This window comes from Penicillium diatomitis (assembly GCF_028827545.1).
Source record: "Penicillium diatomitis strain IBT 30728 chromosome Unknown utg000004l_segment0_segment0, whole genome shotgun sequence".
Lineage (NCBI taxonomy): Eukaryota > Fungi > Ascomycota > Eurotiomycetes > Eurotiales > Aspergillaceae > Penicillium > Penicillium diatomitis.
This window is the reverse complement of record NW_026623176.1, coordinates 3,523,818-3,546,628: the sequence shown is the minus strand read 5'-3', so window position 1 is coordinate 3,546,628 and position 22,811 is coordinate 3,523,818. Positions and strand designations below refer to the sequence as shown.

At 50.3% G+C, this 22,811-nt stretch overlaps 6 protein-coding genes across 6 annotated transcripts; 3 read left to right on the top strand and 3 right to left on the bottom strand.

Moving 5' to 3' along the window:
* Positions 1-918: 918 nt before the first annotated feature.
* N7539_004449 (protein phosphatase regulator REG1) lies at positions 919-2,735 on the bottom strand (the record flags this gene model as incomplete). The annotated part of the gene is made up of 2 exons (XM_056934051.1): positions 919-2,005; positions 2,092-2,735. 2 exons carry the CDS (start codon positions 2,733-2,735, stop codon positions 919-921), a joined length of 1,731 nt encoding a protein of 576 aa, XP_056791592.1.
* A 10,489-nt stretch (positions 2,736-13,224) lies between these two features.
* On the top strand, positions 13,225-14,270 carry tma22 (putative RNA binding protein Tma22; the record flags this gene model as incomplete). The annotated part of the gene is made up of 4 exons (XM_056934050.1): positions 13,225-13,288; positions 13,482-13,501; positions 13,585-13,720; positions 13,846-14,270. 4 exons carry the CDS (start codon positions 13,225-13,227, stop codon positions 14,268-14,270), a joined length of 645 nt encoding a protein of 214 aa, XP_056791591.1.
* A 235-nt stretch (positions 14,271-14,505) lies between these two features.
* N7539_004447 (uncharacterized protein) lies at positions 14,506-16,035 on the bottom strand (the record flags this gene model as incomplete). The annotated part of the gene is made up of 2 exons (XM_056934049.1): positions 14,506-15,262; positions 15,374-16,035. 2 exons carry the CDS (start codon positions 16,033-16,035, stop codon positions 14,506-14,508), a joined length of 1,419 nt encoding a protein of 472 aa, XP_056791590.1.
* Positions 16,036-16,884: 849 nt separating this feature from the next.
* On the bottom strand, positions 16,885-17,505 carry N7539_004446 (CGR1 family protein; the record flags this gene model as incomplete). The annotated part of the gene is made up of 3 exons (XM_056934048.1): positions 16,885-17,025; positions 17,186-17,331; positions 17,436-17,505. The coding sequence occupies 3 exons, from the start codon at positions 17,503-17,505 to the stop codon at positions 16,885-16,887; spliced, it is 357 nt and encodes a 118-aa protein (XP_056791589.1).
* An 810-nt stretch (positions 17,506-18,315) lies between these two features.
* Positions 18,316-19,380, top strand: amcA (putative mitochondrial ornithine carrier protein AmcA/Ort1; the record flags this gene model as incomplete). Its single annotated transcript, XM_056934047.1, has 1 exon — positions 18,316-19,380. The coding sequence occupies one exon, from the start codon at positions 18,316-18,318 to the stop codon at positions 19,378-19,380; it is 1,065 nt and encodes a 354-aa protein (XP_056791588.1).
* Positions 19,381-21,045: 1,665 nt separating this feature from the next.
* N7539_004444 (cytidine deaminase) lies at positions 21,046-22,349 on the top strand (the record flags this gene model as incomplete). The annotated part of the gene is made up of 5 exons (XM_056934046.1): positions 21,046-21,130; positions 21,546-21,679; positions 21,844-21,929; positions 22,123-22,204; positions 22,308-22,349. 5 exons carry the CDS (start codon positions 21,046-21,048, stop codon positions 22,347-22,349), a joined length of 429 nt encoding a protein of 142 aa, XP_056791587.1.
* Between the last annotated feature and the right edge of the window lie 462 nt (positions 22,350-22,811).

Sequence of the window (22,811 nt, the reverse complement as noted above, 5' to 3'; positions counted from 1 at the left end):
GAGAGAATCAGGGGCCGGGGGAACGCTGTGGGGCAAAAGAGTCGAGTCCGAGCTCGAGGCTTACCGACTAATTTGGTAGGTTAATTGGACCCGTAGTTTCAGATTTTGTCGATCGTGGATTGGATGGCGGTCTTGTATACGATCAGTAGTGACTACGGACTAGTGACTAGTAGACTACAGTGTCAGTGGTCACAGACTACTAGTACTACTACTCACTATAATTAGCGTACAAAGAGCATCATTCTGACTGCGTGATATGGATAGTGTAGACTCTGGAATCGCAATTGCGGAGTATTCACTCCAGTGCGTCTACAGTGATATTGCAATTTGTGCAGTCATTACGAGCCAATTTCCCACTCCTCAGATGTAAGATTAAGGTGACACGTGTCTTACAACGGGATCCAAGTAGATAGAAAAATATCAATGTATATTATTTCTGTGGTAGATGAGAAAGGTTCAACAGCGTCAATTATCCGGCATCAAGCCGAAAACATAGACATTAGAGTATGCGCAAAAAAGTCGTTTATACATGAGATGGCCGACATGAGGACAAGTGGAGAAGGATCGAGAATGACCAGTCATACTCAAGTAGACTTTTCTTTGGCGACAGTTCGACTTCAATCAGTTCTCCCCCGTCCGGCTCATTAAAGAGAGAGGGAATCTAGAGTTTCGCAGGCAAGATGGCAAGATAAGAACGAGAGAAACAAAATTCAGAAACGACAAGGCAGTCCGGTTCTGCCTGGTATCAAAACTCCGGTAGCTTCGTGGTTTTTGGTGCCACGGATGCATGCGACAGATGTTGGGGGGTTTATGAGGAAACTCCAAGGTTCATTTTGGATGGACCTTGGGTGATTTTGCAAGTGTTATACGAGACGGGATGTGCTCCAAAACAGAGGGGCTCACTGCAGAGACTGAGAGTCACCGACGCCAGCCCACGTTCCAGATCACATGGGCAATGTCACGAGCGGTATTGACGGTATCAACCACACGGCCGAGGATGCCGGGATTGGCAGACTCCCCTTCATTGTCACCATACGGCATGAACATGCCCGAAGAGGTGAGATGCAGGGGTCGGTCGGGCCGATCCTCTTCATCCTCGGCGGCAAACCAGGGCTGGTCGCGTTGCAGATATTGACCCGTAAAATCCAAAGACGGGTCTTCATCGTCGTCGTCCAAGAGGAAGTTGGCCGATGGTTGGGGAGGTCGCAGAGTGGCGACTGAGGGAGTGGGGGATAATTTGGCGGACGGAGAGGAAGATGGAGAAGCTGCGGCGGCGAAGGGAGAGGAGGCAGATGGGGAGGGGGAGACAGAGCAAGATGAAGGAGATGATGAAGTCGACGTGGACCAGCGACTGAATAGTGACTCTCGAGGTTCGGGGGTGTCGCCGCGATATTTGAGGGTGGTAGAAGGGAGAGGCGCAATTGTCTTACTATCACTGCTAAAACTGTTGCGAGGTGTGCTGCAGCTGCTGAGGGGGACACCGCTGGGGATTTGTCGCATCATGACGACGCTATCATCCGAAGATGACTCTTCCTCGAATGCCGGTGGCCAGCGCTCATCATCGTCGACATCCTTGATCTCCACGGCGATGCACTGCTCCACTTCATTGTTGAAATGGATGTGTCGTCGTTCACTGGGGGAGGTCATACCCGACCAGGACGAGGTCGTCACCGTGCCGCCCAGTGAGTAGGTAGAACTGCCGGTGCGGTGAGCGAGATGGTCCAGATCGGTATTGGATCGTGGAAACGAGGGTCGGGTCCAATTATTTCCGGCCTCTTGCGCCTTAAGAATGGCCCCCGCGTGTTGTAGAAGTACGTGCTGCGAAAGCGACCGTTGCAGAATCGTCTCGGACATGGTCTTTTTCTTGAGGATGGGTTTGGGCTCGAGGTAGGAGCTGGGCGTTTCGAGTCGACTGGGTGGAGGCGATGCGTTGAGGGTCATGACGTCCCGAAACGAAGACGTCTTGAGGGGTCCATAGAGCAATGTGACATCGCAATCCTTGAGCCTAGATCATCGCGGACTGCGTTAGTATCGGTTGCTGGGACTGCAGGAGTGGGGAAAAAGCTTTTCTGTGTGTTTGTGACGCCATACCAATTCAATGCCTCCGGGGAAACGGTCCCTAGATTGTGCTTCGCCTTGGCCCACGTCCTCCACGACGCATTCTCCAATCGAACCCCGTTACTATACGACTCCTTTCGAGCGGTGACATAGCGCCAGGACGCCCAGATATCTTCCTCCCGCCACTCGTGCGATAGATAATCCACGTGCCGGGAGGGCTCCTCCTCTACCGAGGTGTCGTCTGCCGCGGGTGTCTGGCACGACCACGTGGGCGTTTGGGACGCGCCATCCGCCGACGCATCGCTCACCGTATCCTGATCGCGGTCACGGTCGCTCTCGAGGGGTTTGGGCAACTTGTGGAGCTCGGTATCATATGCGGGGAGGATCAAGTCCTCGTGATCGTCGGCGAGGGAGAGACTGCTCAGGGTGGTGGGGGTGTATGCAAGGGGATCCTGGGCGGAGGCGATGAAGTTGGGTGACGCAGGGAGGGAGGAGAGAGTCGACGAGGGCACCGGACTGGGACACTCTCGCGGCGAGTATGCGAGTTGCATTGGGGAAGATTTGGGCGGCACGCCGTGGTCGCCCAGAAAGTAGCGCTGCACCGTCGGCGACTGGACGGAGTCGCGAGCAAATTGGTGCGACGGCTGATCGCGGGGATTGACTAGCACCGTCGTCATTTCCTCTTTTTCCGTGTACGATGACAATTCCGGAGCGACTCTTATTTGCCGAACACACACACGAGGATCGGGCGGCAAATCCGAACGGTTTGTGTTTGTGTATGTGTGTGTGACCCCCAAAGTGGAGCAAGTCGTGATGACCGAGCACTGTACACGTGCAGTAGTGTACAGCAGCGAGTCAAGAGGGTCGATTCCCTGGGTGTTTGTCTTTTTTTTTAAGAGTGGAACATTGAAGATCAATGGACGAGATTCTGCCGATACCTCGCAAGACGGGAAGGGGGGGGGGGGGGGGTGGGAGCGTGAGTGACTACCTGCTAGGCTGGGCAGTCGGTCGTGGGGATGAGAAGATTTAAAGCGGTAGAGCAAAGGTTGGAGGACAGGAAAAACGTTGAGACGAAGGGCGGCGAAATTCACCCAAATTTGTGAGCGATGCGAGGCGTGGGAATGTTGGCACAAGACTGTGGCGGAGGAGCGGGACTGTACCCCGGGGGGAAAACGGTCCCAAGCGCTTGGTGTCGGATCGACGGAAGGTCGGTCTCGTGATTTGGTGGTCCCGTTGGAATTGACGAGTCGTGGTGTATAGGGGGAATGGAAATGGTCGGTCGAGGAGATGGATGTTTTTCAGTCGAGCGAGAAGGGCTGCACGAAGAAGACCACCGGAGGAGAGAGCATGGAAGAAAGAGTCGACCCTAGACAGCCGACGAGCAAGAAATAAGAGGTGCAGGCGAGTACCGAGCAATCACTCGATCAGGAAAGCTTGGAACTCGAAAGGGAGAACGCGGAGGAGGTGAGCCCAAGTGGAGCTGGGGGGAAGATATCCAGTTGCACGGTGTACCACGGGAACCGGGTGAGATAGCCACTGGCCGCGACCAGACTCGATCGCTGGATGCAAAAACAGCCAAACAGGCCCACGGGCCAGACGAGGTCGACAGGCTGGGAGACGCCTGTGCGGGAGGGGGGGGGGGGAGAAGAGCCACCGTTCAAAGTTTATTTGAGGACCGGGAACTGCGAGAGATCCGCCTGGAGAGACGATAGTCGGTTGAGGAGAGGAGAGCACTTGGGACAAGGGAGAACAAGTGACAATGGGGCACAAAGGGGGTCGATTGTTGATGGTCGATTGTTGATGGTCGATTGTTGATGGTCGATTGTTGATGGTCGAAGGTCGATGGTCGATGGTTGATGGTCGATGGTTGCATCCACGAGAAACCGGGGCGGGAGAAACAGAAGAGCAAAGGATGCACTTCTTGTACAAGGAAGCAAAGGAAGGAGAAGGGGGGGATGCCCCTCGGACATTTAAACATGAGGACTAAAACGGTTCTTTTGATCGGAATCTCGCCGGCCCAGAACACGTCGGAAGAGTGCGCACCCATCGGACTGCCAGAAGAAGAAAACTCGCAAAAAAGGTTATACAGAAATGGAAGAGGCAGGTATGGAATGTTCCCGATCTGCGAGGGTCCAAGCTGGCCGAATACGGAAATCAGCCCTCCATCGAGCGATTTACACTTTCCACTTTCCACTGGACTACATCAGGACCTACACCATGTGTCCAGAAAAGGATACCATCAACCTCAAGGGCGAGATCCTAATCAAAAGAGACTAATGCAGAATGAGATACTTTTTCCTGCTTCCATAGGTATGCGCTAAGTACCAAGGACTAGTTATGTACTGTGTATGACTATGAAGATAGTAGTTCTTTTCCACTCGCCCTCTCGCGGACTCCAAGCGCAATCAACAGAAGTCCATCATGGCAATCCAGTACCAACACGCCCGTATCAATCAAATTGTACAAAAACAGATAAGCTCGTACCTCCTGTCCACGACGACAAAAGTGCATCATCCTGCACATGGAACCAAGTTCCGGGATGAGGGACTGTACTACCTCTCTAACCCAGCAGGTAAGGTTCCCTTCCACCCCCATCGTCGGTAAGCGTAGATAGGCTGCGCCCAAGCGAGTGGACTCGACGCGATTGGCATACGAAAGATCCGAACATCGCCTCATCGGTGGGTCATTGAGGACCGTGCACGCCCGCAAATCACGTCCCGTACCCGGAGTCACTTACAGAAGAAGTGTACCGTAGTGTCCAAGTAGTAGGGTACGTGATGCAGTCATGAACAAGTCTCTTTTTTTTTCTACTGTACATAACCTACAGTATTGACAATATCACCAGGTACTCAGTGAACCATGGCCGGCCAATGAGATGGACATTGGATCATCCAGAGACTCATGGACTAGGCATCGGGAGAAGCCATGCTGAGCGTGTCTGATCCTACTCTCCTGTCCCAACCCCCACGTTGATTATACGCTTCGACCAGACACGGGTGTCAAGCATTGCACCATCATATGTACAGAGTACAGAGTACAGACTACACACTAGTGAGTAACTTAGTACACCCTCGACCTCGATCCTCGGTGCGGCGAGAAGTCAACGTAATTCCAACCGTCAGTGCAGTCAAGGTTCGTTGGGAAGGTCAGGACGAACAAATCAACGCTGTTCGTTGTCTAACCGCGCTCTCCTCGTTCGCCACTTCAGGCGTAGCTATCCGGGCGAGTACTCCGATCGCTGATGAGACCGGGGGGATTTGGGAGGGGGCTACTTTATGGAGTACTGTGTGGCTTGTGCACAGAGCTCAGGCTCAGGGTAGATCGGTACACGTCGACCAGGTCTACCAAGTTCACTGATAGGACTACTGTTAAAGGGGATCAGATCGAGGTTTGTGGATCAGTTTTACTGACTCGAGTGAGAGTTCACTACTATGAATCATTTTACTGTATCTACTTTCGGCAGACCAATCGATAGTATCGTACACTGTCCAGTATACACTATACAGTATATTATGCAGTATACTATCTAGTATCACTATCTACTAATCTCGTACATACTACAAGGTTGTACTCCGGCAGTCAAATCCTAGACTTTCCCAGATCATCCTCAAGAAAAGCTCTGATCTGAGAGTGGCGACCGGGAGATCTGCTGCCCGTACGAGCATCAAAGGGAACAAACCTCGGCAAGCGGACGAGTTTAGTGCCGCAGCAGAGTGTGAAATGAGGATCACGGCATCTCATCATCGTTCGACCTCTCAAATGATAGAGTCACTCTTGGTCCTTTTGCAGAACGGGGGTACAATTCACCGTGCAAAAGACTGCCGAATTGCAGTCTCCGTCCCTCTGGTCGACCACGCCTTCGATACTCTACACTCTACACTCTACACTCTACACTCTACAGTATACAGTAGCCAAGAGTCGACAAGTCGAGACTACTGATATGGCTACCACTCAATGTGACTGTGAGTCTTTCGAGACTCTAGACTCTAGACTCTAGGCCCAAGACTCCAGCCTCTCTAGACCACCTCTCCACTCTTCCACTTCCACCTCCACTTGGGCACTTCCCAGTTCCCACCGGCCAGACTCCAGGGTCCAGTGCTGAGTGCAGTAGTGCAGTAGTGCAGTCGTCCAGTCCAGACGTACGCCCCCGACAAGGCGCCCCCAATCATGACCCCCAAGACTCGGAATTCCTTGAAATCCACCCGCAGCTAACGCTCGCGTTAAGATGAAGGTGCATGAGTTAGTCCCCATGGCCATGTCAATGATACTACTAGTATACTACTAGTATACTACTAGTATACTACTACTGTATGTCATCTTGGTCCAGTCACAAAATGACAAACTTGAAACTACTCCTAGTACTAACTTACTAAGTTCCAGTAGTGAGACGAGAAGCCAGGATCGGGAGATTCGAGATTGGACCTTGGCAATCAGTGGCCGATGAACCTATACTCTCAAGTTTCAACCCATACACACTGCGGTTCTACCATCCAGACACCGGATCGCGCACCTTCAGTGGCAAATAGTAATACTGCACTAGACACGGTACACGCTCTATAGAAACCTAGGCCCTCGCCCGCGATTGCTCAATACTCGAAATCAAAAAAGACCTCGTCCACAACCGCAACCGCAACCGCAACCGGTCGCATATCTTCGGACGATTGCGGGAAAGGACTCGGACTTGGCGAGCATACTGTACCTTGTTTCACCGAGCGGCCACTGGCAAGCGCTAGAGTTTGGTCCCTCCAAGTAAGTACCCAGGAGCATCACGAATCACGATATAATAATAATATGATTTCATTTTTCCAATCAATCTCTTTGCGTCCTTCCCCTTGGCTGGTTCTTTGGCCACGGTGGAGATCCTCCTGTTCGGCCCGCTCGATGGACGCGGGAAGTCAAGCGAATTTCGGACGTTTGACGGCGACGGGGATCCCTCTCCATCACCACACTAGGACAATCTGAGGGAAAATCAAGGACTCGGCTTCGGAGACGACTAGCAGTCCTCGGAGCCAAGAAACATGTGACTGGCAGCACGATCCGAGTAAAGCCTGAACACTCCAATTGATCTCATCGGTATTGACTGAGAAAGTGTACTCAAGTACTGTAGTGAAGGAGTCTAATTGAAAAAAATACAATCAAAACAGTCCTCTCGCCATAGAAACCATGAATGATGATGCATTCTCTGCCCACGTGTCCATTCTCTCTTGCCAATTCTAACCGGGGACCTCTCCGCGACTCAATTGATCTCCATTGACTGACAATCTCATCTCTTCCCAGATAAATTGCACTGTGAATCTAAATCAAAATCCAGTCACGATCTGCACTGCCCGCCTTACATCGCCCCCAAAGCACTTTGCAACGACGAATAGTCCATTCCTGGTATTGTACTTCCGCTTCTGCCCGCACCGACACACTAACAACTTCAATTGCGCCTTCCCCCCACCAAGATAGAGTCTTTTCTCCGCGCACCGCGCACTGTGTATTCAGTATTGAGTAATCCACTCACTGTGCATCCCGCATTCAGACTTGTGCACATACCTCGTCTTCGCAACCTGGTCTGGCCTGGCCCGGTCAGTTGGCGGAAGGGAACCGAGGCTGGAACATACCACGCTCAGGCACTTGATGCAGGCCAAGTACGGCTCGAGTACCCAGACCATCCATGTTGCCTATCTCCTGGTACCATGCACCAGAACGGGCCTGACCATGCCGACTGGGCCGCGGTGCGACAAGACACTACTATGGCACTTTGGCGATGAGGTACCGTGTAACCGCAGATTCGAAGCCCGTCAAGCTTGACAGCCACAGTAAGTTGGCCGACGGGAGAGTATTGACTATCGAGTATCCATTTCGCATCGTGTTCGTTGGGCCCGAATACAAGACACCTCACTAACTTTACGAGGTAGGCCTTGCAATATCAACACACTCCAAGAGGGGGTAGGTGTACCTTAGAAACGGCCAGAGCTCGTGAAAACCCGATGACTGTCAATTTGGCCCGAAAAGCGCCGATGCAAAGGCTGTCGGTCGATACAAGCAGAGATCTTTCGACGGGCAGTGGGTGACTTGCAGGGCGACGGTTTCCTTTGGTTTCTCGCGCTGTAGCTCTTCTTCCAATCCGGCCTTAGTGCCCTGAGTGGCGACTGGTGAGTCGCACAGAGAAAGAACAGGCGCTTCCGAGGCGCACGTTGGTGGAGAAGCATGGAAGCAACTAGTAGTCTAGCGTAACATGGTGGTAGGCATTGCTAGGACTGAGTGGATCGTTATTTCATGCATGACAGATGAGGTCGAAGTACATGTATGGTATGTGTTGTGCGTGCGTCCGTTCTCTCGTGCATATGTATACTTGTACATACCTTATATCTCGGAGAAGATACGACATCGGAGAGGCAATTGATTTGAGTTGATATGTAGGCATGTAGGCGTGAAATAGATACTGACTAGTCAGGTCGTGGATGAACCGTTGTAGTCTTTTAGCGACTTTTGTGTCTACTAACTATAGATCGAGTCGTCAAGTTGCGTGCTCGTCTTGAATCCAGCAACAGCAAAGAGAGGAAAGCAATATGGGGTCTGACATATATGGATGGATGTATCTGGGGACTAAATGTAACCTAGATAGTATCGAGAGAATACTCACAGATGGGTCGTGCTTCTCAAGCCACAACAATAAATGGCGATATACGTCGATTGCGAAACAAGATTCCTTCACAAATTTCCATCGTTGGTCAATGGATGATAAAGTTCAATATGGAGTGTTTCTCGTGACGGTACCGCCATCGGATATCTTAAAGTCGAGACACCATAGTTTACTCTTCCAGAAGAATAGGTGAATCTTTAACTCGAGCAGAATCCAGCGCATTCGAAATACTCAATTCGAAGGTCAAAGACATACGAACCTGCAATACAAAGTTTAAGAATCCTACAGACGTAGAAACCTGCCAGGACAGCCCGAGCTCACTCCATTGCGTCCATCACTCCAGCCTCTTCATCCGTCCGTCAAAATCTGCCACCCTCGACGCACTACACAACACACAACTGCACGCCATCTTTCTACTCCCATCTATCCAGGAAGCTTCACAAGGCCCGCGCGTCTGCAGATTGTCGTAAAAGTATAAAATCCCCCGACCAGTGATGATCGCCTCCCAGATCAAACGTTCACGGGGGGATGATCGACCCTTCAATGATGATTGAATCATCAGCGGCCTCGGATAGGCCAGCAGTGAGGGTCCACCGTGAGCACGAAACCTTCAGCAAACCTTACGAAGAGTATGGGAGTCAGCGAGAGTTCACAATCTAAGAGAGAGGGGGAGAGTGCTCCGTTGAAAGGTACAAGTGTGGGATGTACACTATTATTTCACTATCTACGGAATTCGGTGTAGTGTAAGATGCTATCTATTGAGGTTCGATGGAACCAGCAGAACAGACTTTGTGGGCCTTCGGCCTCTTTCCAGACCCCATTACGTATCTCGACGAGGGCCAAGACTCGCCCCTATAATGGTGACTGCCACTACAACAAGAATACCGTGATCTAATAGTAAAACAGACAACACAGGCATGATGTCTGATCGATGCCCCAACTTCGCACACATGAAACCTCCTCATCCCAGTCAAGTCAAGAGATCTAGACTTACCTTATTCCCTCTCATCGCCACAATAATCTTACACGCACAATCTCTTCTCAGACAAACAACACAAACCACCCTCAAGGTTCCCCTCTTCTCTTACCATCTTGCCCCGCTCTGACTTACTTTCCGCAAGGCTGTCGCTCTAGACCTGCGGCTAGTGCTGCGAGTATACTGGTGGCGTCCAGATTCTGACGATCTGGCGCATAGCTGGTTGGATTGTGAGTTTGGTGGATTGGCGCCGGAAAGATAAGTGCTCGGACCGTATTTGGATCTTCACTCTGGGACCTGAGTCCCTTCTGTTGAAAGAACGCGATCATGCTAATTACTGCACCGGCCTTGGAAGATCTTGTTTTACTCGGACATGAATTACGAAGACTGCGCAGGTATTGAGCGTTGTGTTTTTTGCAAAATGAGATCAATTGGCTGAGGCCTACTGGATTTAAGATTTTCAATATTCGAAGATATATCAAGATTGATGCGCCTTCTCCAATGAGAGCTGGAAACTGACTACCTGTATTGAAGTAGGAGGCCAATAGCTGACCAGATTTGTCATGCTCATCACCAATGAGATCAAGCTGTAAATTTCTGAGTATAGGTCATCTCACACCCGACCTCACTTGTGAAAACCTCAAGCTCAAATTATTTACACGAAGGTAAAGTACAGATGATGTTTACAACCACCTAGACCTCTCAAACTGTTTCTTTCTTCCGAAAGCACGTCGACCTCAAGATCTGTGGATACCTGCGTAGGGAGACATTACTCGGATAAGCACCGAAGTGAATTCTCTCTCGAAGGAGCAAGTAAGAAGCAGTCAATTTTATAGATGGGAGATCTTGCGTAAGCCCATTATTATACCTGTAATTCATGAGATTTGAATAGTGAAACTCTCTAGTCAGGAAGCATAAGCACCGAAGTCGACTCTATTGACTCGCCTACTTTGGATATATGTAAAGACAGTAGCAGGTTCTTGATATCCTATCAGGTCACGATTCGACGACACGAGAGATACCTTCATATAGCTACCCACTCCCTCGAGAAAGACACCCCCACGCAAAGGTCTAAACATTGATCCACACACAATTTCCTACCTTACCAAGTTCCAACACACACACACAGGTACCCAGGCGGCAAGCTATCAGCACAGTGCATGACATGGACAATGCATGACATGGACAATGCAAGACAGCACCATGATGCTGTAGCATAGAACTTCACGTCAACGGACCCCGCATTTCCAGCACCGCGCAATGCCGCTATCCCGAGTCCCCGACACATCGGGTCCAAGCGTTTTTCTATGGAAATCCAATTTCCCACCTTCAAACCAGAACATACTCAAGCCGGACATACGACGACTCGGCCTGCACTCTTACTCAAAAACGTAGGTGCACCAGTTTCCTATCTCATATGAGACTGCGGATACGGGATGTGTTCCGCCTGACCGGGGTCTCTACTCTGAGTAGTCCTCCAGGGCTGATGTTTTTGTCCAGAGTGGATCCGGGAATATCCCGGCAACTACTTGCCCTTTATATTATATGCTTAGAGTTCATTTGCAGGGGTGTTGGCCCTGTTGAAAGAGTAGACTTATAAGCTTGCCAGCTTTTTAGCACCCAAGGTCAAATAATCCGTTGGCCGAGAGCAATCTTTTGACCATCGTATTATCTTGAAATTTTGAGAGGAGGTGCAGTCATCGTCGTACCGAATTCTCTTTAGTATTCCATGGCGATATAGAGTGAAACTTGATTACCACCTCATTCGTCATTCGCAGCAGATTACCAAGCACCAGTTCTCTTTGATTCAATTGAAGCGTACTCCAGGGTAGTCAATGGTGATACTCTTCTGCAGTTATGAATATCAACATAAAGAGATTGATCTCTTTGACTTGTTCGTATGCAAACAGTGCCACTCTGAGCGATTTATTCGAATGCCATGATCTTATGAAGAGGTAGCTAACGGTCGATCTTTTTTTAAAACTCTATTGTCACCGCTCCATCTGCATCATTTCTATTCCAGTTGATGCCACTGGCTGTATGGCCGTACCTTATCAGCTCTCGCTGCCCGCACCCGTGGGCTGCGGTCGTTGTCCCACAGAGTCAACGGCCAGCAGCATACGGATTGACTTTTTCCATCTCTCTCCATCGAACATACCTGCCCAAAAGAAATGGAGAACATACCCGATATACGTAAACACCTAATTATGTGGTTGAATCACACCTATCGCCGTGGCACGGTACTAACCTACAAGTACTCAAAGTAGCTAAGTAAGTACAGATAGCGATAAACACGGAACAGACCGTTCCCAAATGTAGACAATGGTAGCGGGCACCAATTGAAACACCCAGTGCGTGTTTCACTCCTATCTCGACTAGCTACTGACAGCTGTAGCCTGTAGGTAACTATCGTTCAATCAGAAAGTAGTCCTCTTTCTGTCTATCCATGGACGTTCAATGTGCTTTATCTATGCGCAATTCTCTATCTACGAGTCCATGACTACAGAAGTAAGACTGCTACACCAGTAAGAACCACAGTACCGATTCAAAGCTCAATTGTTCTTACCCACGTTATAGCCTAATGCACTCAAGATGCAACACGATGCAGGCCAACAACGGTCGAGCGATAAAGCACACTAACTAATCCCTGCGCTGCGCAAGATACCAGCCACGCAGACAAAGCAAATAAAACCGCAGACCAAAGCACAAACAATTCCCGCTGATAGAACGGGATAGAAAACCCGGCGAATCACATAGCCGTGTAGATCTACCCAGTACTACCACTCTATATACTTCATCGTGCGCTGCTTAGCTTTTCCAGTCGTACTTGTAGTTATCCTGCTTCCAAACAGGGACTAGGAACGGGGCCGCCTTCTAGTTGAAGCTGGGTGGACGAATCATGATATGAAATTGGGCACGCGCGTCAGCCTCTTCCTCTTATCGGGTCGATTCGATACGCCTCAGCCGGAGACGGATAAGCTGGACGAGGGGGAAAGGTAAAGTCCTGCTTTTAAATAGTATAGCATATATGTGATTATGGTTCGGGACCGAAAAGTCTAGATCTCTATGGACTTATAGTGATCTAGAAATCACCATAAAGAAAACATCAATATTCCAGAAGAGTCACACAGAAGAAGCTGGGCAAGTTTAAACAAATCGAAGCTCCCGCCCAGGAGCTCTCTACCTTGCCCAACAGGCTACGAGTCCGAAGTAGTGAATCATTCGCCCTGCACTACCAGCAAGGACACACGCCTCTCATTCTCCGAGATCGATGAACAAAACAGATCTTTTAATAGAATTGTCATTGTTTCTCGCACATGTATAGTAGCTCCATCCAAAGAGCTCTGACCTCGACCTCAACCCTCGATAAGAACATAGATTGACATCACATGATCTCAAATATGTCCCAAAGCGGACTAAGTCAGGAAATGCCCCTCCGGCCACCCCGCGCAAGTCAATCACCAGTCCCAAAACAGCAAACAGCGACGAGCTTCTCAACGCGCCGGTGACATCAGGACTTATCCTCGAGAGCCGAAACTCATCTTATACGAAAAACACAATGGCCGAAGTAGCAGACTCTGGCCCTATCGAATCACAGGCCCGCCGGGTCGTGTATTGTGGAGGTATGTTTCTTCTTTTCTTTCATGTCATGTTTTCTCTGTTCTCGTCTTCAATGGAATTATTAGGAAGACAAACGGGGCAAGTCAAGTCCTTGACCGAATTGGCTGAAGCTGAAACTCCCCCGACCCTTATCAACATTTTGAAAAAATCGAACAAGAAAGGCTGACAAACAAACCTGAGTTGGGAACGATATAGTGTGCACACTTCCTCCTGAGGTACAATTCACCAATTAAGTCTTCAACAAGGATGGCGATGCCGCGAGGTGACGGACGATTCGATTGACAAGGATAAACAATAGTACTGCGAGTTTGGAGGCACCGCCAAAAAATGCGAGGAATGGTTAAAAGCCAACCATGAAGACCTCTGGAGTCGGTTACATTCTGAAGGTATGAATGAACGTCTAACCTCCAATTCAAGACCCACAGACTTGAAGGGTTGAAAAGAAGAGTTCGAACAACAAACCCTCGTTTGGAAAAGCTGCCCTCTCTCTCTCTCTCTCTCTCTCTCTCTCTCTCTCTCGGGGTGAATCACGTCAATTCCTAACATCAACTCCCTTCAGACGCCTTAAACGCAAATCTTTCCGAACTCTCCGTCTCCGTGCAAGAACGCGCCGCCAAAGACGCCGCAAAGAAAGAAGCCAAGGCTGCCCAGACCGAAGCCCGTGATGCCGAACGCAAGGCCGCGTCCAAAATCCAGATCAAGCGCGTCGAGCGAAACAAGCGCAAGTACGTCACAGTCATCATCGGGTTAGAAATCTTTGGACTCGAGAACAAGAAATTGGCCAAGGAGCTGGGCAAGAAGATGGCTACGGGTTCATCGGTCACTCGGTCGCCTGCCGGTACAGAGGAGATCACCGTGCAAGGTGATGTGAGTGAGGATGTTAAGGAGTGGCTGTTGGAAAACTACGGCAGTAAAGTGCCCGAGGCCAATATCGAGCTGATCGAGGATAAGAAGAAGAAGAAAGCCGAGGGGCCGGCGGTGTGAGACAGCATTTTCTTTTCTAATGATGACAATGAAAAAGGATCTATTATCTAACGAATAATGGGGGGGGGGGGTATCATGACACAAGTGAACGATAAAAGGAGAGAAAGAAACGAAACGAAACAACACGTGACAAGTGTGAGTCGCGGACGATGAGAGCCGACTGGAAGGAACGTGAAATGGGCAGTAGTGTAGCAGAGCAAAGAGCTGGAAGGGTGTGAAAAGTTCACCAGAATATTCAGAGCTCATCGAGCAGTCGAAAGGGATCGTGACTTCTCTCGGACCTCTCTGCCGCAACCGATGGCCGAGAACCGGGTGAAGCGCTTGACATCGATTGTGTCTGCTCGAGGCGCTGTAGTCGCTCTGCAAGGCTGCTTGGATACCATGACGAGCCTGCTTCGCTAGTAGCCTCGTCAACTCTCCACGAAGAGTCCCATATATCCAGCGGCGGAGTAGTCTCTGTCACCGACTCATTTCCTATCTCTGACAAGGATGGGATTGGACGGCATTTGTTCTGTTGTGATGGATGCGAGCTCGGCCATCTGCGAATCGCCCCAGCGAGTATGCACACGAGGACTGCACTAACCACAACGCCCCAGAAAATTCGCAAGCGCCGACTCACACGGCTCTGCCACTCAGCCTCTCTTTGCTCCCAGCGGTCAATCTGGGACTTGACCTCCTCGAGTCGCTTGTTCAGCTCTTCGGCTCGATGTCGACCTTTGTCCATGCGCTCGGCCAGCGCATTCGCTTTCTGAGTCTGGGGCGCGAATCCCTGAAGCTCATTGATCTGTCTCCGAATGTCCTGGTCCAATTCGGAGGTTTCCTTCTCAAAGTCTTTCAATAAGGTTGACGCCGATAGTGAGAGTTCCTGGAATGAGCCGATCGTCGAGTTGAGCGCCGTAAGTTTCTCCAGGAGGTTATAGTACGTGTAGTCCAACCGTCGCGTTAGTTCCGTCGCAAGAGAACCGATGCCAGTGAGCGCAGTCCGAATATACCTATTCAACACATATACCCGTTAGCTTCTGTCTGGTCTGCGCCACGCGGGAATATATAGATGAGCTATGCCCACCATAATCCCAAGTTTGGAGGAGAGAGCTTCATCCTACTCTTCACCCTGCTCACGTCGCTTTTTCACTCTCTCCACATCTGCCATCGACGACAGATCCCGTCGCTGGATCGGACCCAGTCGCTCATATTGCTCAGGCACATCCAGTAAGCTTCCCCGTCGACTGCCCGAGCTCAGGCGACCGGTCGATTCCGATCCCCAACGAGACCGGGTGGTCTCTCTCGTCAGCGGTCTCAGTAGGCCATGGTCGCTGTCGCGGTCTTTATCACGACCACCCGACCAGGAAGGGAACAAGCCACGAGCACTAGCCGACGATGCGAAATGAGTCATTGGTCGTGGAAACCGCAGTTCCCGTGACTTGCTATGCTTATGACGATGATGGTGGCTGTGGTGTTGCGGCCTGACCGGTTCGAAGCTCGGGAGCTCCCCCGATTTTGGGACGGTTCGCGGTCGGGCGCGAGAGAGGGTGTTGTCTAATGAATTGACAAAGTGGTCGCGGCCATGATGAGATGCATGGCCAGTGTCGGGTGAGCTCGCGAGGTCAGTTGTATTGTTGCCTGCAACCGGCTCTCGGTCTGGAGTCGGCTGGTCATCGGATCGGGGAGCGGAGGATGATGATCCATGGGTCAGTGGGAAGGTAGCGGAGATGGATCGTTTGTTGGGGGATAAGGGGAGTGGGGGCTTGAAGCGATGGACATCCATATCTCAACTCAAGAGCATGATGATTGCGATTTCGAAGGATTGCAGTCTGGCAAAGAGGGCGAGATAACGGAATGATGGGAAACATGGGGGGCAAGTAAAGAGGGGGTGAATTAAGCATAGTGCCAAGTCACGCAGATCGGCATCACTCGGTCTAGCTGCATCCTCCCTGAATACGGTACCCATCGCCCCTGCATCCATCTTTTTTTTTCAGGATATGCAATTCAAAAGATATGGACGTCGACATAGATGGACTCACGTGTTAATAACGCTTAATCAGTATAAGCTTCAATCTTTTGAGTTTGTCTTACATGGTCTAAGCCTCTTGGGGTACTTGCCCACGCTGGGCTGAGTGTCTCGCTAAATCGTTTTACCTCGTTCCCCGGCGATGCGTAAGAAAGTCGGATTACTTTTGGATCACCAGGGGATTTTTCCAACAGTCAGGCCAGACAGAATACACACTGAATTGTGAGCCGAAGAAATTTCAAGGGTAGAAATATTCGTGGTAATCAAGAAGTTCCTCGGAATAATCGCCAGACGCATCAGGCTCAAGATGCATCCAGATCATTACAGAGAGACCTATCGGGTTCATTCACCCAGTCACCATTATCTACTGGGCGAAGGAACAGATCATGCAGATCAAAATGCAACTGTCTCAGCTGGTATATCATAAAATATTTTGAATCCCTTGGAAACCACTCCTAGAGAACGCCGGTGTCCTAGACCACCCGTTGCTTACAGCGCATCTCTGCTGCATGTGAGCTGGGTGATGTATGTACATGCAAATCGGTGACTGGATGTCTGAGTTCCAGCAACCCAGCCCATCATTTTCAAGCTTTTCCTTGACAATCCTCAAGAGTTGAGGAGCTTGTTGCGCTTCTCGCGACGTCGCAAACGCTCAACACGCTTGGCATGCATCTTCTCGGCCATCTTTTCGAAGCGAGCCTTTTCCTCCTTGGCGGCACGCTTGTCCTTGATGCGCTGAATATGGGCCTATGTAATCGTCCAACTGGTTAGACTGTGTTTCTCAGGGGAAAAGACGGGTCGGTGGCCGGTAACAGCCCGGGAAAGAGGACATGGCCGCCCACTCGAGCGTGTATTGTCAAGTCCAAGGGAGGTTTGCCAACAACGAATATCGCAATAATATTCTCACCTGACGCTCAGCTTCCTTCTCCTCTTTCATTTCACGCTCACGCTCCTTGTTCGCCTCAAGCTGCTTGCGAGTCTCTTGACGCTTGGCATAAGATGTCAGCCCAGCGGTAGGTCGGAAGGCCTTCTTGGTTGAATGCCAGTTCTTGCCTAGAAAGATCAGACAAAGCGGGTTAGTCGTAAGTTCAGACGAGAGCGGCGCCTATGATAGTGGGGACATGATGGAGGTCGAAGAAAAATCCTGGACAACTGACCATTCTTGCGCATGCCAACGGCTGGCACGGTCGCCGGCGTGGTTGCGGGGGTCTCAGCGGTCGCAGACATGATATATCATGCAAGAGGGCAGCAATATAAAAAGAAAGTCACAAAAAAAACCCCTAGACTTGGCGGCAGTATGCTGGGCTCACAACAAGGTCACTGACTTGATCACTGTGGGGGGGGGGGGGTGGCTGCTGTGAGGTTGACCGCAAAACTTCGTAGGCCGGCAGACGGATGAAAATTTCACCGAAAGATTATCAGATTGATAATTTGTCTTGGCGGAGCCGACGCCCAAACCGCTTTTCTCGTTCCCCTCCTTCTTCCCCGTTCTTGCCGGTTGGGCAGCCACTCTCCGACTCTTCCTCTTCCGTCCGGCTCCATTTGCGGACTCCATTCTTCACTCCACTCGCCCTACGCAATTGCCTCATCGAAGTCCGTCTGCCTGCCTAAACATGTGTTGACAACTTCGTCTAGACCCTGACCCTCCTCCCGTGGTCACTTTTCATTGTGTGGTTAGACCAGCATGCAGCGCCGAGTCTGTCCACGCACAAATCTCACTTGCTGATCATTCTCACGCATAATCTCACCCTGCAGGAGGGCTTGGCCAGAGCAAATCACTCGATTTTTTTTCCCGACCGCCTTCCCTGTCACTCGAACCCCACTACCAACTCCTCCGCGCCGTCACTGACCCGGCGAAATCGCTCACGTAAATTCTTTCCTTGATCAAAGTCCCTCCTCCACTCGGACCTTCTTCTCTTTCCCTCTCCGCCCTTTGGTGTCTTCCCTCGTCCTTCTTATACCCCCTATTCTTCCTTTCTACAATGCCCCTGCGATAAGTCGGCCCCTACGCGCCCGAGTGATTGTGTGAAAGCCTTGATGGCGGCAGCCGAGCATGCGATCCCGATCCGTGATGAGGCAGTCGCAATGGAGCTGCCCTCTCTTCCGCCCAACCAGGGCCTGGAGGCAATGAAAGACATTGCCTTTGGATCGGTGAGTGTCTCATTTTGTCTCGTTCTTACGGGAGCATCCGCAGTGCCAGGACCTAATCTCTTTGTCGCAAATGATTTTCAGGTGGCCGGAATGGCGGGAAAAACTATCGAGTATCCTTTTGACACGGTCAAAGTGCGGCTTCAATCTCAACCGGACCACCTTCCCCTTCGATATACTGGACCTGTGGACTGTTTCAGACAGTCCTTCCAAGCAGAAGGCATTCGAGGCCTGTACCGAGGCATCAGTGCGCCCATGTTTGGTGCCGCCGTCGAGACCAGCTGCCTGTTCTTCAGCTATCGCGTCATTCAGGATGCAATACGCGCAGCCTTCTTCCCAGGTGTCGACAAGTTGCATTTCATGGTCCTTGTCGCGAGCGGCGCTCTCTCCGGTTCTGTGACTTCCTTGGCTCTCACTCCGATCGAGCTCATCAAGTGCAAGATCCAGGTGCCACTTGATTCTGCGAGATACCATAAGCCCATCGGACCATTGGGCATGATAGTCCGCGTCTTTCGGGAAGAAGGCATTCGCGGATTTTGGCGAGGCCAGATGGGGACATTGATCCGTGAGACTGGTGGCAGCGCCGCCTGGTTTGGTGGTTATGAGGGCGCGACGTCGCTACTGCGCAAATACTCTCAGCCACCCGGGTCATCAGAATCCACCGAGAGTCTTCCAGTTCATCAGCAGATGCTCGCTGGCGCCTCGGCGGGCATCAGCTACAACTTCCTATTCTACCCCGCGGACACGATCAAGTCACGCATGCAGACTGCGGATGTATCGCTTCTTGCCGCCACAGGGGAACGTCAAACTTTTATTGGCGTTGGACGTGCCATCTGGAGCCAACAGGGTCTCAAAGGCCTATATCGCGGGTGCGGGATCACCTGTGCGCGTTCGGCGCCAAGTTCCGCCTTTATCTTCTCGGTCTATGAAGGCTTACGATCGTACTTTGGGTGATGTTGGGGTAGCATATCTTGCATATAGATAGATTTTTTTGGTCTTTCTTTTCGTCCTTCCTGTTCTACTTTCTTTGGTGGACTTGACCCTTGTGGGCTTGCATATGGACGCACATACTAACTTGATGTCTTGCTCTGTTCTCGTTGGCTGCTATACCCTCGTTTTGAAGAATTTTTGCTTTGTCAATTCATCAATATTACTAGTACTCTTGTTCGACACGACGCTAGTCCTCTGAACCACCAACCTGTAGCTTCAAGCTCAGAAACCCAACCATGAACTGGCATAGCTCCAATGAATTGCAACGGCGAGAAAATTGATATGATGATCGATTCAAAGACCGCAGCACCTCGTTAATGCCAAAGATACGGTTCTCCATGGTTTGCAATACAATGGACGCGATAGAGTCCCTAGATTAAGATATTTTCTCTGACCTTTTGCGAAGGAATCTGCCGGTTAACAAATGCAAATGACTTTTAGCCTCCACTATCAACCTTAGTAAGGTAGAGGTCACCTCGCCATTAAATATGTAAGTAGCATACTGCCAGCCAATTCACCACTTATCAATCGAACATACGAACTTGGCAGTATTGAGATGTAAGTACAGGACCGCGTCTACTCTCGTTGAATATTGTGTCAAAGGTCCGCTATCTACCAGCAGATAGCTTTTGCGAGGGTCCTTTTGAGGATAGTTCCGATGATTCTTTTGAGGAGATTCTCAAGGATTGGAAGACTTGGCAAGAGCCCCTATAATCACCTGCACTCTTCCAATGGGAGATTACACGAATGGACCTACCTTGCATCAGGAATCATCATATTGTTGATCTCAATTTGCATAATACCTAATCGAAGGAGACGTTAGGCGGGAAGAGAAGAGAGGGGACTCGAACTACCGCAATAGGACTATAAAAGTCCGAATGTCTATATTTCGATGCTGCAAGCTCTCTCACGTTGGGACCTATTGAAGATGAGCGATACAGTCTCGAAGGTTCAATCCATCAACTGCATACACAACCACCTTTGTAATGAATGCCTCAAGTCGTATGGTCTTGTAAGTTTATGGACTGCTCGAAAAGTCAAGTTTTAATCTGCAGGCCCACTTTTATGGCGCAAATCATCCTGTATCTGACACTGATTAGAGGCCTCAAACGGGTTAAATGATGACCAGTTATATCAAGGTGCGTGTAGTTCATATGATTTCCATAAGCTTGCTCGGTCTTTTGTTTCTGTAGGACTCGAGAGACGGCGTGCTTCCAAATCTCAAAGTTCAATGAGATGAATGAACCGGGCCTTGCATCAACCAGAATCCTGTGTTTGGTAGGCCCATTGACACCATTACGATAACATAAAAGACTGATTCTCTCGTGGTGCTATCGAGATAAACCACCGTGTCCAGATCACCAGCTGCCAATGCAGGTGACAACTAGAAGGGATGTTCTCCTTAGTCTTGCAGACGTGATAAGCACCCTCTTTTGACTTTGGGTTATCGCCAGCTTCCGCCTCCAAACCCAAACAGCTCTCCACCTTATCCCCGCTCTCCTCCGCTCTCCAATTTCACCGGACTCGACATTCAGATTTTTCCCCTCACCTCTTCCAGTCCCTTCTCTTCTCTTTCTTGTTCCTCAACTGACATCTCCCCCGGTATTGACTTGTACTACTCCTTCAAAAATGCCTCCCATCAACCCCGCCGTCTCTGCCGAGGAGCTTCACACGCTCTCTACCAAGGCCATCGAGGCCAAGGCCGCCGCATACTGTAAGTAAAGCTTCGAATGCTCCGCTTCCGCCACTCCAGCCCCTCTTCCACTCGACTCGTGCTGCGCAGGGCATGTGTGTATCTCCTCTATATGGCATTATCTTGCCCGAGGAACTGTGCCAGCGGTACCATCCTTCTTGCGATGTCAAGAGAGATCTTATCGCCCGTCAAGATTCGGAAAGTATAGCTAGCTTGAGCATGGAAGCAAGCGGTCAAGCAAGACACCATATCTGAACATACACCCAGCCATTTATGCTCTCGTATCCCATCTTTCCTTTGCTTTCCCCTTCACGTTTCACCGGACCCAAATACACACCAGGCACCGAAAAACAAGAACCCAAGAGGAAGACTAAATCAACTTACACACAACGTATTTCTTCATACCCCGATTGACCAAAAATTATCCCTCCTCTAGGTCCATACTCCAACTTCCGCGTCGGCGCATGTATCCTCACTGCCTCTGGTGACTTCGTCATTGGAGCCAATGTCGAGAACGTTTCTTATCCCGTTGGAACCTGCGCCGAACGAGTCGCCTTTGCCACGGCTATCGTACGTGGGATACAATCACTCCCTTCATCGTGTCTTGTCCGCGATTCTTATCATCGTGCCGACGAGAATATTCATATCTCGTGCAACACGGTTCAAGAAGTACATCCTTGCGCCTGTGGTTTCAAGTCAAGCTGACTTTTCATCATCCATCGTCTCACTTGCAGGTTGCCGGCCATAAAGAGTTCCGCGCTATTGCCGTGGCCACTGATATTACACCTGGAGCGTCACCGTGTGGAATGTGTCGGCAGTAGTAAGTTGTCCTTGGAAAACGTCTTTTGCCAACAATGTCAAACACACACATTCACGATCACGGGCATGTTATCCGTACGAGACGAGAGAGACAAGACAGAATCAGACTCCATCTCGCCGAGTCCTCTCCGATATGTCCCGAAAGAAGGAAGATCATCAAGCGCACTCGACTAACGCACGGCTTCGCAATCCAGCATGCGAGAATTCACAACCCCTTCCTTCCCCATATACATGTACGACGGAAAAGGGAACTATAAAATGAAGACAATGGGCGAGGTATGACCCCCCCCCCCCCCCCCCCAAATGCCCATTTCTACCTTGAAAACACTCTCACTCTCAAATAATTACGAATCTTCCTCTGACACAAACCCCAAAATAGCTGCTGCCGGACTCGTTCGGTCCCGACGATCTTCCCAAGTAGAGCGAGACAGGGCCTATATTTCCCCTTCCCCCCCCCTTGCCCACAGCTACCACCGACAAGACCCAAACCAGAGCAGGATACCATGGAGTCAGTGGACTCCGGAATTTATGAGTGCATTGCAATGAGAGGACGGAGTCGGGGCCCGATCTCTCATCCTGTTTTAGCTTACCGGTAGGATCTTGGATGGATGTATACCTAGCAACTTCGAAAAGAACCCCAACCTGAAGACGAGAATGTGCTGCGCTTAGGAAGCCTTGGTCCAGTAGTCATTTTTTTGAAGCCAAGTTTTTTTTTTTTTTTTTTTTTTTTTTCTCGGATCGATGGATAAAGTCCAGTCTCAGGGTGCGAGGTACATCGCTTCTGTCCGGCAAAAGATCTTCTATGTCAATGGGCTGGAAATTAGATTTTGAAAAAGATTTGTAGACAAGGTCGAACCATGTTTATTGGATCACGACGTCAATT